The 15,949-nt window shown below is 40.1% G+C and overlaps 1 protein-coding gene across 6 annotated transcripts in view; it reads right to left on the bottom strand.

Annotated features, from left to right (window-relative positions):
• GAS2 (growth arrest specific 2) overlaps positions 1 to 15,949 on the bottom strand; it is a 157,027-nt gene that overhangs the window by 77,381 nt on the left and 63,697 nt on the right. For all 6 annotated transcript variants that reach the window (XM_030560179.1, XM_030560176.1, XM_030560178.1 and 3 more), the window contains one exon: positions 3,764 to 3,905. In XM_030560179.1, the coding sequence (XP_030416039.1) occupies positions 3,764 to 3,905 (142 nt within the window). The remainder of the gene's footprint in view (positions 1 to 3,763; positions 3,906 to 15,949) is intronic.

Here is a 15,949-nt window from a genome sequence, read left to right as displayed (position 1 = left end):
GAAATAGATCATAATGGGAGCTTTGGATGCACAGGGAGTACATATTTGTGCCACTGTTATGATTTCCATGATTTATTAAATGATTTTTCCTCCCTCAAGAAGGAGGATCCAAATTTAATAAAACAATCTATACTATTATTATTATTACTATTTATCAAATGTGTCCGCAGTTTTATTCCCTCCTGCAAGAGACTCAGGGCATTTTGCCATTATTTCATCATAAATTATTCAAACATTTTCAACAACTCCACAGAAACATTATCAAAATCATCCTCATAAAACCAGACACGGCAAAAACAGAAAATTAGAGCAAGAGCTTATAGGACAAGGACAGGGAAATATTCTAAATACAGATGTAATAGTGGTTCTAATTAATTAAAGCAGGTTTTATATACCATAGGCAGGCAAGCAAGATAATAAAGAGAGAGGGACACAAAATCAGGTAGAGTACGAACAATAAACTGAGGACCACGGAGACTAGAAAAGCAAACATTTGCTGTACCGCTGACAATTTACACGAGTTTTACACATCAATTCGGTTTATAGCAAAAAAAAAAACTGTTACCTTAGTAACCACTCCATCTCCAGAGCTATGCAGTCTCAAAGACACAAAGATCTTTCATAAAGTAATGCAAACACCAGTATGTCATGTGCAGATGTATCTCACCACTGTTATATTTCTTAGCTCTACTGAATTTTTATTTGCTGTCCAGAGGGAAAGTGAATGTAAAGGTCTATAACAGGAGTTGTTATTTCTACTGCATTGGCACTTGAAGGGCCTAATCAGATTAAAGATCCCATTGTGCTAAGAGCACCAGCAAAAAGCAGGTAAAAATACTTGTTCTCATTGCTTGAAGCTCCATAATTTAAATTGACACCATCAATCTGTGATCTAGACAATTTCAGAAAAGGAGCTCAAATTAGTTTCAGGTCCTACATCTGACACTGGTTCACTCCTTAATTATTCCAGGTGTTCTATCCATTAGCATAGATAGCTTGCTAGACATTAATACTCAAAACGAGAAAAAAAATACATAAACAGCAAAATATGTTTTTAACGGACCACTCAACCAGTCAACAAAAATGAGTTGCTTAATCAAGTTCTTCTAATAAAGGTTGAACTGAATTGTACTTGATACATTCAGGAATACTTTAGCTTCATTTCTTAAGAGAGGAAGCTGTCCAATAAGGAAGGCAGGGCCAGCTCCAGGGTTTTTGCCACCCCAAGCAGCAAAAAGGGGGAAAAAAAAAGTCATGATCAGCTCTACCACCGCCGCTTCAGTCTTTGGCAGCAATTCGGCAGCTAGTCCTTCACTCTCAGAGGGAGTTAGGGACCCGCTGCCGAATTGCTGCCGAAGAGCTGGATGCCTCTCCGTTGGACGCCCCAAGCACCTGCTTGCTGGGCTGGTGCCTGGAGCCGGCCCTGAAGGAAGGTCTCTTGTACTTGTATTTCAGTGGAATTGGAAGGGGCACGGCAGGCAGCCAATGGCAGCACTGTGTCTGTGAGCAAGGGAGGGGCGGGGGAGAGAAAGTATCCAGGGACTTAACCTTCACACAGATACCAGATTAGCACAGAACCAGCTGTCGATCTCACAATATTCATACACTTAGGGGTCCATTCCTCTTGCTCCCCCATGTGTTTGCAAACCCCTCTTCCTCAGATATTCCACAGCTTCAGAGCTTTGAAAGTGTGATCATTTTGTTTGCTTTCCGTGTGATTTTTTTTTTCCCATGGGAGAAGGATGATTAACCCGAAAATACAATTAACCTACATAAACTGTGATAAAATACAATCCACATATCTTCAAAGCAATAGCCTCAAAACTGGTCTTTGTCAACACATGCTAAATTCTTCTCTGCCAAACATTTTCCCCCAAGGGATACGCAACAGTTTTGTGTATTAAACAAAACAGCGTAAGAATAGAACAAATCAAGTGACAAGTGAAGCAAGATCCTTTCACAAATAATAGTGCTCAAAAAGCACAACACTAGAACAGAAGGGGAACAGATCAGTTGCAACAGAAATAAAGATTTTACTTATACAGTCAAAGACCTTTTGAGGAACTGAATACAGAAGCCTCTTGATGCAGTACAGTGTGTTCATTTATCTTCAGTACAAACAGATTAGTCTCATCAAAACAGCTTTAGGCTTGTATCTGAGTTCAGATCACAAGCAAACAATCAATTCTCTTCATCTTGTGTTTTCTACTGAAATGCAATCTTGAGACAAAAAGTTGTCCTACATTTTCTTTCAAAAGAGAAGAGTAATGGGTATGAAGCATTATTAGAATGCTGATTTAGCTGAAATAGTCCATTCTTGTAGTGGAGCAGCTGCAGGCATGAGTGTTGAATATCACTCTCCTCCTCAACTGCCTGGAGGAATCAGCTGAAAAAAAGTCAGTGTGGGATGGGGAGAATAATTTCATATTCTCTCCCTTCCTGAGATATACATACCAAATCTGTGGTATAATGGTGAATTCCTGCAGCCAAAACTGTGAGTACATTTGGACCCTACTCTCCAAAGACAAAAAGAATCGTCTTATTTGGTGAACTAAGGAGCAAGAATTCCAGGCCATTCTAATATCAGGGATTTGTACAATAAAAAAAATGTACTTGGCATAAAACACATCTTTGTGCAGGGGGCAATTACAAAGTCCGTGTTCCTCCTAAGTCCTGCTTAAGTGGGATTTAAGTGGTGCATAGGTCTTATGCCCATTCCTTGTGGGGGACGGGGGGTGAATGCAGACTCAGGAGATATTACAGTATCTTCTTCCTCCTAATTTCTGTCACAGCTGCTCTTTTTAGTTTTATCTTATTTATTATTATTATTATATCTATTACTATAAGATGAAATTCAGTTGTACTTTACTGCAGGTTTCAAACACTGTCTAAACTTCAATTGATCTTGGTCCTGGTGCTTAATTAATTAACATTTTCTGACCAATGGTAAAGTTCTTGTTCAGAAACAGAATTTTTTTTTCCTTTTAACAATCCATTTTAACACAATGAGCCACAATGTCATGGAGCAATTTGGTCATTAATGACTATTATGTATCTATTATGGTCTCACATATGTAGATATTAAAATATGACTAATTCTGAACATGTCCATTGCATGCTCTTAATGCTTATAAGTGTCTGTCCAGAGGCACCCCCACTGCCCTGGCACTCCATCAGGTTAGCAGTAAGTGGTGAGATCCAAAGCTCTAGACAGCTGTGGCCCAGCCAGGATATCACTGATAGGGGGCTGCCCTTTTAAAGGTTCCCCCTTCACCATTGGATAGCAGTGGCCTAGGGCCACTCGAGTGTCTAGTGCCATCCCTGACTGTGCACTTCTTACTCAAACTAAACTGCCAGTGAAATAAATAGGAATTTTGATTGATTAAGGGCCACAGGTTGTGTGCCTGCAATATATTAAGCAACTTTATTTCCAGGTTTTAAAAACACTGTGTTGGTATTTTTCTTCCTAGTCATCTGTTTTTTTGTTTTTTTGTTTTTTAAACGAATATAGTATTTTGAAATGCTATTTAACCAGCTTTAGTGGATCGCACTATACATCTAACATATGTGGCCAGGCACATATGTCCATCTGGACCAAAAAAATATTCAGTGGTCAATTCAGTTTTAAACAGCCATGCTTTTGCCTTATTGGTTTAATCCAATTCCCATTAAAATCAGTGCGAGCACAGTTGAACTTTTAGTAGACACTATAAAAGCGGAATTTCTTTTAACATTGTCGATTACCATATAAGCAAGTACATACCCAAGCCTTCTGATTCAAATAGGCATGTGTCGTCCACCCCCACATCTCTGCACCAGGATAAGAAATTTGCTGTGTTGTCTCGTGCAAAAAAAGACCCTGAAGGAGCATTGGCTTTGCATGGAATCTTCCGCACTGGCAGGATCTATAAAAATAAAACAAAAAATCCTCATTCTAGGCATACGATATTTGGAAAGGCAGTATTTGTACCTAGGGAACGTGAAATCACATCATGCAGCATAGATATATATGTATTGGGTCGACTGTCACTCTTGCTCACTCCCTAAAGAATGACAGCCAAAGATAAATAAATAGTACAATTTATTTGGCACAGAAGCGTTAGCCTGGCAGAGCTTTTAAAAGTACTAAGAGATTGACCCAAGATGCGAAGTTTGGATCTGGATAAGTACTAGAACTTTCCTCAAGTTTGGGAGCTTGGAATCCAGTGTTTTGGTTAAGCTAATGGAATAAGAAGTCAGCTGTTAAGTAAAGATCCAGATTTGGATCTGAACTTCCTCAACATTTGGGGTGGATTGCTTGGGATTCAGTTTCTGGTCATTTATAAAGGTAACACTACAGTTTTGAAAATACTGTATTCACATCTTTCATTAGTAACCAAGAAATATCTTAGGAACAGGGTAGTGATGCATGTGCTAAAGTCTTTGGGACTGTAAAATTCTTAACACTGGCAGTTTTGTACAATCTACACTCTGAACAGCTGACTTTACAAGCCCATTGAGTAAAACACACACTATCATCCAGTACTTACAAAATCAAGGACTAGGATAGAGCCAGATTCTCATATCAGTGATACCAGAAAAATTCTAACTAAACACCACTGATTCCTAGGGAGTTACTTCAGATTTAGTCGGGTATAACTGAGATCAGAATCTGGTCCAAAAAGAATTACCAGCAGAGAAAACCAGAGCGAGTGTTGTACCCTAGTTGCATTTGCAAGAGATACATGCAAAGCTTCTATCAAAAATTTTAATGTTCATGTAAAGCTCATTTTTATGGTGTCAAAACCTATATATCTGCCACAAAAGGCCAAATAAACTGAGAAGTGACCATTGTTACCCCCTAACTTTCCAAAGTTGCCCCATCACTGAGAAATTCAGACCCCAAAATTGTTTTTATTGTGCAGCTTTGCCATTAAAGTGATTTATGGAGTAACTACTTCTGTTCTGGAGCTGGTTGTTAGGTCCAATAGCCAATAACTAAAGAACTGAGAACATGCAAATGGTGTCTGTAGCAGTTTCCAATTCTATGTCCAACAGTTACTATCAACACTCCAAATAATTCTTGAAAGCATCACATAAAACAGTGCAAGAAAAAAAAATCAAATGACTTTAGAAGGCTTTCACCTGACCCCCAGCTGCTGGCAGCACACTAATTACAGGATTTAGGAACAGCTGGCTTATGTGGGGCAGTCAAGATGGGTGGGAATCAAACACTTATCCTATTAAAGTCACTTGCAAGACTTCCATTGACTTCACCAAGACTAGGATTTGGCCCAATCTTTAAGAAATAATTCTCTAAAGAACTCTGAGATGCAGTTTGTATAAAATATGTTACACAGCAGTAATGTATAATCAAGATAATACACCCAATTGTCTGGTCTAATATGACCTCTTTGTGCTGCCCCAATAGTACAAAGAAGACATAAAGCTGGCTTAACCAGCCAGCTCACAGTTTTTGCAAGATGTCTGCCCCTGCAAAACAGCCTTAGGGACTCTAGCCTAGAGTGTGTGACCAGAGTGCTGCTATGTTCCAGCAATGCCCATCTCCAGAAACATCCACTAAGTGACAGGTACAGCTAGAAGTAACTCAGTAGCCTTGGGACCGAACCAGCCCCTAGTTGGACCAGAATAGGGAGAGAAGGGGTATAAAGGCCACAAATCCATGTTCCCACATGTCAGCTTTTTGGGTCCTGTGGCAAGCACAGTTTAGCTGAGTTCAAGAATTAGGCCCAATAATTTTGAGTTATACAGTTTTGAAAAAAGAAATTATTCCTTTTGTTAAGGACCAAAGGATGTAGTGTAGAACAATGCAACTTCCCAAACATCACTAGTTTATTTTAAATAGTGAAAGGCATTGGAATAAAAGTTTTAAGAAAAATATCACTGATGCTGATGACACTCAACTATATATCTCATTCTGAACTGATGGAACCACAGCTGCTACTAAAATGGCAGACTGCCTCCAGGAAATGTGCTCTTGGATGAAAAGCAGCTGGCTCAAACTGAACCCAGGCAAGGCTGAAGTGATGCAGGTCAGAAAGGGGAAACACACTGAAGATCTAGCCAAAACTCTGTCTCCACCTTCCAACGAAGCCAGACAGCCCCTATTCATCAAAGTGGTGTGACGCCTTAGAGGCTTGTTTGACTCCTCATTAAACTTGAGTATCAGAGGGGTAGCTGTGTACCATTAAACTTAGATGATCAGGTAGCATCAGTTTCCCAAAATGCTTCCTTTCACCTCCAGTTTGCCAGGGAACCTCATCTCTTGCTCCTGGATGAGGACCTGCTATACCATGAGTCAGGCATTTATCAGCTCCAGGCTGGATTATTGTAACTTGCTTTATTTAAAGCTGAAGAGGATGCTCAGGCTCCAACTGGTAGAGATCTGTGCTCAAGTCCCTCCGCTGGCTCCCAGTCAGCATCCAATCCCAGTTTAAGACAATGGTCCTAATTTTCAAAGCAAAAGCCCAGGCATACCAGACTGAATATTGATCTATGAACCCTCAAACAGCTGTGCTCCTCTGGAATAATGCCCATCTCAAAGTCCAGAACAAAGCTGAAGACAAAGTATTCTTGGTCAAGGAGGTTTAGCTCTGGAACAATTTTCCACAGAAGATCAGGTGAATCCAGAATCTGACCATCTTTAGGAAATATTGCAAAGCCTTCCTCTTTGAGAAAACTTTTACTACCATAAGAAACACTCACAGCTTGAACACCCCTTTTATTCCCAAACTCCTCTCAACCCTCTCAAAAAACCTACCCTACGCAAAATCTGACCCTATAAAAGAAGAAGTTACAGAGACTTTATGAAGTCCTCTAGCCACTTTGCTGACGCTATTGATTTTACATACAGGGCTCTTAGATAATATGATGATGTGTGGCAGTATAAAACTTTAAGATCAATAGAGAGAGTTTTCCCAGCTCCTGATTTTATTGCAAGTCTGTTGATATTTGGTGTTTTTTCTTAAAGCTCCAATCCCAAGAGTGAGGTGATTATGTTCGAATCTCAATTTTTTTTATTTTTCAATAGGTTTCTAGCCCTCATAGGTACAGAGAAAAACTTTAAGAAGTGAACACCAGAGACAAACACCATAAGACAAATAAAAGAGGAAATACAACATTTATTTATTTATTTATTTTAAATTTTCATTTTTAGGTCAATTTCATTATTTTGGGAACCTGTCTCATGATTTTGCACACAGGGGTTGGCAATACCAAGAATGTGACACGTTAGGCTTGATCTCATAGGGTAAGAGCCACAGCAGATACGGAGGGTAGAAAAATACTCTTGAATTTAATTAAGAGTTTGTTGATCACTGTTTGAAATCCTACCCAGTCCTCCTAGCTGTCCCCCTTCACTCCACTTCTAATGTTTTCCCCTTCCATTCTGGCTTAGGTCCTCATACTGAGAAGTGCTGAGTTGAAGTCAATAGAAGTTCCTCTTCACAGGACTGGGCTTTAACAATATTAACAATTAGCATTAGTCAGGTTTCTAGAGTAATACCTTCTTCATATCAGAACAGTCTCGAAGAGCAAGTGAGCATCAGTATCCTGAGGCAAATTCACACTTTAAAGCACTGACTGCTTCACATTTTCAATTGAATTCTCTTTCGTGACCTGCACCCTTCTTGGTGATATAATGAAGCATTCATCCATGTCAACCCAATCCTGCATGCCTTTCTCAGTGAACTCTCAGTGAATGAGAATTTCATTGGAATAGAAAGTAACGTACAGGAAGAACAATAGTAAAAAAGAAAGCTAATAAAAAATCAGTGGTAGTTTTGTCAGAATAAGGATTCAGGGGCAGGCTATGTCATTCAGAAAGCCACCAACATAGAGATAAATCTTGAGTTTTATGAAACTGAGTCCTTGATGCTGATGGTTCTCCTAATGAATACAAATTATACCACTATTTCACCAATATCATTTCCAACAGACACACACTGGACCCAAATCTGACCTCACACTGCTGCAAATCAGCAGTAATTAATGGAATCAGCAGAATTAAAATAATGCAAGACCAGTGTAATGAGTTTAGAAATTGGCCCACTGGCTTATAATACTTTTTACTATAATCAAACCTTTGAAAGATATGTTAATTTACAATAGCTCCTATATATGGGTGAACTCAAAGATGTGTTGTTTGGCAACATTATTTGTTAATTTGACTCACTAGACTATATATCCACCCAAAACCCAGTCCGATGCTGCTACATGAGCCTATTGACACAGAGCCAGATCAGGTGATATAATTGAAGCTAATGGAGAGAAGTCATTTACATCACTTGAGGATCTGGCCCTTAGTATCCCCACAGATAGGTGGATGATCATTTTACTCAGTTGTGACATTAAGATCAAATGAACTCACCTCACAAAATCTGGATATCTTCTCATTTGTAAATCACTTTAGGTGTGTAATAACTTCATGCAAGACTAATTTAAGAACCAAACCTTGGTTGACTCCCATCCCTTGATACATAATTAAGAAGGTGGCATGCACAAAGCTTCCTCCTTTGCACATCTGGGATAGGAGTCAGCCAGGATTGCAATCCCTGTGCTAAGAGCCTCCTGAGTGTTTACTATCTCAAAGAGGGTGGGAAAGAGTCAGAGCCTCTATATTGGGCCGCAGAGCTGAGTAGGTGTGAAGTAGAGCATGCTGCACACTAAGAAGGGGAGTGCAGCATACATGATACCAGGGATCTCAGAAAGGCATTATGCCTTGCTGGGGCACAGTGTCTTCCAGAGCTCTCACGCAGAGTAGTGTGGCTCTGCATCGTCACCAACACATGGTGTCACCAACACAATCTGACTCGAAATATTCTGTGTCTCCTAGTTTAAGTGGATGGAAAAGCCTGGAAATAGAAATACAATTGAGTATGGCCATTCAGTAATGTGTCAGGCCCATATCGGGTTAGTTTCAGTACATAATGTTTATTTAATGTGCTACCCATAAATTAAGTATATTCACCTCGACAACTGAGGTCAGCCTCTTAAATGTATCAGTGAAGCAAGTTTCACTGTGAAAGAGATATTTTCATGAAGCTAGCAAAATCTCTTACTTTTATAATGATTAAGACTTCTAGATTACACAATTTATATGAAGATCCACTGAAGACAAATCGCAAAAGTGTCTAGGTTCCTGAACTATTAAGCTTGTCTGACTGCTGTGTTATCCAGTCTAACCAACAGACATCTTGCCAATGTCACTGACAGGTGGCCTGAACAAGTATGAAATCAGAAGTGACAAGCAATGGCATGTAAACACAAAACATGTGCTAGACTCGGGGGGGCGGGGAAGGAGGAGGGAAAGGGAGAGTGTTTTGCTTTATAAATAATTCATGGCCTCTCTTCTATTTACTCAGATGACAACTTATCAGTACAAACAGTATCACTGTCAAAAACGCTTAAAATAAGACTACAGAATAGCAAAGTACTATACAGCCTAAGTTACCTTACATGCTAAAGAACTATATCATGCACTGAATATATATCACACTATATTCTACCCCATTGCCCACAAACTTAGGGCCCAATCCTGTTCCCACTGAAGTCAACAGCAAAATACCCTTTCATTTCAATTACTGGAGATTGGGCCAATTCTGAAGAATCGCAGGGGGATACCAATATTTTCTTAACACCTGATAAAATTCCCTACCTCCTTTTAAAAACAGGCCTTTTTTTTTTTTTTTTTTACTATTTTCAAATCTATTACTGTAACGCCCAACTCTAAAACACATGAAAGTTCTTATTAAAGACAGGTTTTATGCTCAAATATTCTTTACTGATTTGTTTAAATGGCTTGAATGTCTCAAAAGTGTTTTGTAACAGATCATTCAGAAATAATTAGGTTTCCATATGGCAAGAGTGACTTTTGTTGACATAGTATAATATATCCACTGTTACTTTGAAACAGCAGTGCCCACAATTACTCCTATCAAATATCACGAAAACAGTTCCCCAGTTACCTTCTTTTTACAATCTTGTCTTGTTGATGTGCATCATGTGGTTTAATGCAGGATGTGAAAGTGTGAGTGAAACAGATGATGTAATCCTGGAAAAATGCTGTTAGGTTCACTTCTATACCCAAGAGGGTCTCTGTTTCACTGTGCTGAGAAATCACATGGAAAAAGAAATGTATTTCTATACTTTTTTTTCCAAAATGAGATCCATAAATAAATGTTTTTTGTTTTGTTTTGTTCTTAAACAAACATATTTTCTTTAAGCAGACTCAAAGCAGGTTTGAAGGCTTCGGATAATGGCTACATTCCTTTTATTCTCACCCCCATTTTTGCCACAAAGTACAGGGAATATATTAAGCCATTTTTATTGCTAAAAAAGGCGTTATAGCAGGCTAGGCACTTCCACAAAAAGATCTATTATGTTTTGAATTACCTACAATATCGAAAAAGGGAAGAAAGAGTTATTGTTAAATACTGCAGTATCTAACCACAGATGTATACCTCTATGATAGTTATTCAGCTAGTAAGAGATATGAATTGACACTCAAAGAAAACAACTAAGAAAACTCATTCCAAACCATTTCAGTGTCTCAGCTTCATATCTTCTTTCATTCTGCACCTATATTTGGAACAGGATCTCATTTCTTGTCCTGCAAGTACCATCTTCCTCCTTCTCAAACCTCTCCTTAAAATACACTTTCTATCCTAATATTTTGTCTGAATTAGCGCATTAGGACAGGAAACCCAAAAGCAGAGTTTTGCCATTGACTTCAGTGTGGCCAGGAGTTCTCCTCTTGTCCTTCATGAATTGGTAAAGTGTGAAATATACTTAAGGCTCAATTCTGCAAACACTTACTACCGAGTGTCATACTGTAATGGGTCCTGTCACAGAAGTAAGCCATATGCCTAGTAGTGTGTGCAGGACAGGCCCCTTACTGTGTTCCATAAACAGGAAGGAATAATAAACTGCCTGCATATGAATAATAAACAACACAAGTTAAACCCAGGCAACATTTATGTAGTTGCTATACTCCCATTCCTAAATGGCCCTCCTAAAACACCTTAGTCCCCATCCACGGCTCACAAAAATGTTGCCCCCAGTGCATTCCACTTGAGGGTTGGAAAAAAATATGGTTCCAACTGCTGTATATTGGTACTGACCCTGAATTTGGCAGTCATATCGACAAGTGTAGGTGAGTATGAATTAAACACTGTCTAAATGATCAGAGAACATTCAGTGGGGTAAACAATCCCTTGTATCAAGCTGCACCCAGGTTCTTTTTTATTTGTTATTTTGCAGAGCATTTTCAAGAGGCACTAAACAGACTAACACTGCAAGAAACTATTAACTTTAACAAAAAGTTAAAGAGCTAGAACTAGCCGTCATAACATCTCACATCACAAAAAGTGAAAGCCTCAATAATAAATAATAATAATAATAATAAAGCTAAAACTTGAGGCAGCTGTAGGTGAAGACCAGGAGCTACAAGAGAAATCTTAAAAATGTAAGGCTGGAAGGGACCATGAGAGGTCATCTAGTCTGGGCCTCCATGTTGAGGCAGGATCAAGTAAACTTACGTAGACCACCCCGACAGGTGTTTGTCTAGCCTGTTCTTAAAAACTTCCGGTAATGGGGATTCCACAACCTCCTTCGGTAACCTATTCCAGTAACTAAGTATCTTTATAATTAACAAGTTTTTCCTAGTAGCTAACCTAAATCTCCCCTGTTACACATATAAGCCCTTAGCGATGTTGGATGGTGCAAGGAGGATTTAGATGATTTTCATTGTGGTCATGCCGACAGGCCCAAAGCAATATCAAGGTCCATTTGCACTTAGTACAGTACAAATGTAGTAAGAGACAGTCCCTACCCCAGTAGGATTACTATCTAAGTAGAAGAGAGACAAAAGTATTTGCATCAACATTGGATAAGTGAGACCTGAGGCACAGAGAGATTAAGTGACTTGTTCAAGATCATACAGGGAGCCTGAGGTAGAACCAGGGCCTGAATCTAGATCTCCTTAGTCCAACTCTTGTACCTTAACCCCAAGACCAATCTTTCTGTGGACAAAAATGTCCTAGTTTCTGTGGCACTCCAGTAGGTAAACTGAAAGTTGGGTACCAGATCCATGCATTTATTTTGATATTAAATATAATTTATGTTACGCTCCCTTCACATTTCAGTTTCAATGTCTATGGATTTTTGTAAGGACAATGCATAATTGCATCATATAAGTTTTTAAAGAGGGAAGCTAGGGGATTTATCATTTGGACAGAGGACAGCTGAGACTTTTGGAATGGGGGATGGTGGTGGACAGTTTGGGATTCTGGAGTAAGCTACATTAGCAGGATGTTTCTGCTAAAATAATCATCAATGAAACATAATGTCAATATTTACATTGCAATCTTTAGGTTTCATAATTAAATCATAGAAGAGAATGGGGCAGTTCTCATAATTATTGTTTCAAGCTGTCTGCAGAATCAGGAAGACAACACGAGTGTATCCTTGATTTATGCTTTCAAAGATTTTTTTTCACAATCATAAAGCTAGTAAATGGTGGTGTCATTCCCCCTTCCCCCCAACTATTTAGATTCCAGACCAAAACCACTACAATCTGCCACTCCATGTTCACTCTGGCTGTGCCTCATTCTGAGAGAGAGATGCACACCCTCTTCCAGCTAACATCTATAAGAGTTAAATGAAAATTGTGCAATACTGCAGCCTTCTTAACGCATTTTATTAGAAACAGAAAATGTATGTGGCACATGGACACGGTGCAGTCATGTTAGAGACCTGAATTTGATTCCCAGCACTTTCAGAGCTGACTTTATGCACCTTCCTGTTAATTTCTTCTCCTCAAACTCCTTGTATAGGTTTGAGGTTTTGTTAAAAATGATGTTCATGAAATGCACAGTATTTTTAACACCAGTTAGTTCATGGTCTTCTGGCTCCCATTCTAGCATACTATCCCTGCATGAATATTTGATGGGGGAAAGCTGGAGAATCAATTTTGTCTATGTTCCACTGAGAGCCTAAGCTTTTCAATATCAGCTTCAGAATGATGCATGGGGCTGGGCAGGGCCTGAAAACATATGCAGTGAACTCAGGACATTCAGTAAAGAAAGGAACAGTTGTTGAATGAGTTTTACTGGCATGCACAAGTGCTGATTTATAATATGTGGAAAATAATCTAAATCTAAGAGGATTTTCACAGGGATGGCAAAAGACACTTCCATGACCCCATGACCAGCCCTGCTAAATCTGAAGTTCCTTCTTCAAAGGATGGAGGCACTCGGTTCTCTTAAAACTGAAAATTAGTCAGAAAAAATCTTGAACATTAACAAAACTTCCTATTAATCACTAGCCTCATTCTCAAAAAATGATAGTGCCATTTTTCCTGAATCTTTTAAAAAAAGTTCAAGCTACCAAGCATGGAAAATTTCTGCAGGGGACTGGGGCATAGGCAGTCTTGCCTAGCAGTCACAGCTTGGCTGAGATCTGCCTACCAGGGATTGGAGTCACCAGGCCGAAGTTGGAGGAATTGCAAGGCCAGGTCCCATTAACAAGAGCAGGGACGGCTCCAGGCCCCAGCACGCCAAGCGCGTGCTTGGGGCGGCATGCCGCGGGGGGCACTCTGCTGGTCGCTGGGAGGACAGCAGGCGGCTCTGGTGGACCTCCCGCAGGCGTGCCTGCGGAGGGTCCGCTGGTCCCACGGCTTCAGTGGAGCATCCGCAGGCACATCTGCGGGAGATACACCGGAGCCGCAGGACCAGCAACGGGCAGAGTGCCCCCTTGTCATAACCTATTCACAGATTTGGACCTTAGCGTCCAAAATATGGGGGTTAGCATGAAAACCTCCAAGCTTAGTTACCAGCTTGGACCTGGTAAAGCTGCCACCATCCAAAAAATTAGAGTGTTTTGGGGCACTCTGGTCCCCCCAAAAACCTTCCCTGGGGACCCCAAGACCCAAATTCCTTGAGTCTCACAACAAAGGGGAATAAACCATTTCCCTTCCCTTCTCCCTTCCAGGTGTTCCCCCCCCCCCCCCGGGTTCCTGGAGAGATACACAGAAGCAAGCTCCATGAATCTAAACAGAGGAACTCCACCCTCTCTATTTCCAGGCCTAGAAACACAAGGAGAGAGAGCCAATCTCTCCCCCACTCCCCTCCTTCACCCAGAGGGAATGCAAAGTCAGGCTAGTAAATCTAACACACACAGATTTCCCCCTGACTTCTTCCTCCCACCAATTCCCTGGTGAGCACAGACTCAATTCCCTGGAGTTCCCCACTAAAGAAAAACTCCAACAGGTCTTAAAAAGAAAGCTTTATATAAAAAGAAATAAAAAGTACATAAAAATGGTCTCTCTGTATTAAGGTGACAAATACAGGGTCAATTGCTTAAAAGAAATATGAATAAACAGCCTTATTCAAAAAGAATACAATTCAAAGCACTCAAGCAACTACACACATGTAAATAAAAAAAAACATATAAATCCCTGTCTGATCTTTTGTACTTACAACTGGGAAACAGGAGATTAGAAAGGCAGGAAACAGAGATCCTCTCATAGCCGAGAGAGAGATAGGCACAAGACCAAGAATAAAGGACTCACACACAAACTTCCCTCCACCCAGATTTGAAAAAGTCTTGTTTCCTGATTGGTCCTCTGGTCAGGTGTTTCAGGTTACTTCTTTCCAGGTGAAAGAGACATTAACCCTTAGCTATCTGTTTATGACACCCCTGTGGTGTGCCGCCGAGCTTGGGGCGGCGAAATGGCTAGAGCCGCCCCTGAACAAGAGTCTGGGTCAGAGTCAGGCCAGGGTCAGGTAGTACCAGGTTAGAATCAAGAGGCAGGAATCAGGGTCAGAGTCAGGCTGGAGTCAGAGATAAGAGCAGAGGCAATACTGGGTTAGAATCAAGAGGCAAGAATTGGAGTCGAAGTTGGGTTGGAGTCAAAGACAGGAGACAAGGCAAAGTCTGTCATTGCAGCAGGCCAAGGTCCATGTGGTTGCCCAGACAACTTCCTGGGCCAACCCCTGCGGTTAAGTAGGGACACTTGGCCCAATCAGAGGGCAGCAGGGTACTGTCACTCTGGGTCTCATGGGCAGTATTTCCTGTAGCAACTACTCTCCCCAGTGCTCCCTGGCCCTATGGTTCCTCCCAATTTCCGCCTGAATAATCAAAGGTATCAGCAACTGAAAAGAGGCTTATAAAGGGAAATGTTAGCAACCTTATCATAGCTGTTGCTAACGCTTCCCGAACGACATAGTGCTGCTCCCAAAATACTAACATTTTACACAGACCTATGGAACTGAAGGCAGATGACCTGCCATTGGCTGGTTGAGTAACAAATTCCTAGGTGTAGTCATCATGACATGGTGTTTATCATCAAATTAAAATAAAGTCTCTTCTCCTTCTTCTAATTCCTTCTCTTCCCAGTTTTCTCTCAATGATCAATCTCATGCCCTGTGATTCTTTTAAATGCAGTAGTGCCGGTGAAGGGGGAGATTCTTTCCCTTCCTGCAAGATTAGTTCCAAATGGGGCTTTACCTAACATGAGCCAAATGTCAAGAATAGGGACCAAGATAGTGATCTAGGAAGGAAGTTCTCTCTTCCTTTAGACTATTTTTTTTTTGCAGTTGCTTTATCTGTTTTCTTTTCAGATTTCCAGATGTTTAACAAAGATACAGCTTTTATTTGACACCAAAAATGCTCATATAGGATTTCATGCATAACTGTACTAAAGTTAAGTTTGATTCTACAAAGCCCTTGCACATTTGTTTTAAACAAAAGTTGCATCTTTTTCTTTTTGATAAAACTTTTGATTTTCTGTGACTTTTCCAATTAGAAATCACAAGGAAGCTGCTGGAGCTTTGGGAATTCTAAGAAAAGCTTCCATGAGTTTAAAAACATATTGGAATGTTAACCTATAGATCCTACTTTCCAATCCAGCCTTAAATCAGTCTAAAATTATGAACAAAGCTTTATTGTG

The sequence above is a fragment of the Gopherus evgoodei genome, chromosome 4 (assembly GCF_007399415.2).
Source record: "Gopherus evgoodei ecotype Sinaloan lineage chromosome 4, rGopEvg1_v1.p, whole genome shotgun sequence".
Taxonomy (NCBI): domain Eukaryota; kingdom Metazoa; phylum Chordata; order Testudines; family Testudinidae; genus Gopherus; species Gopherus evgoodei.
Note: the sequence above shows the minus strand (reverse complement) of the source record. Positions and strands in the feature narration are given on the sequence as shown.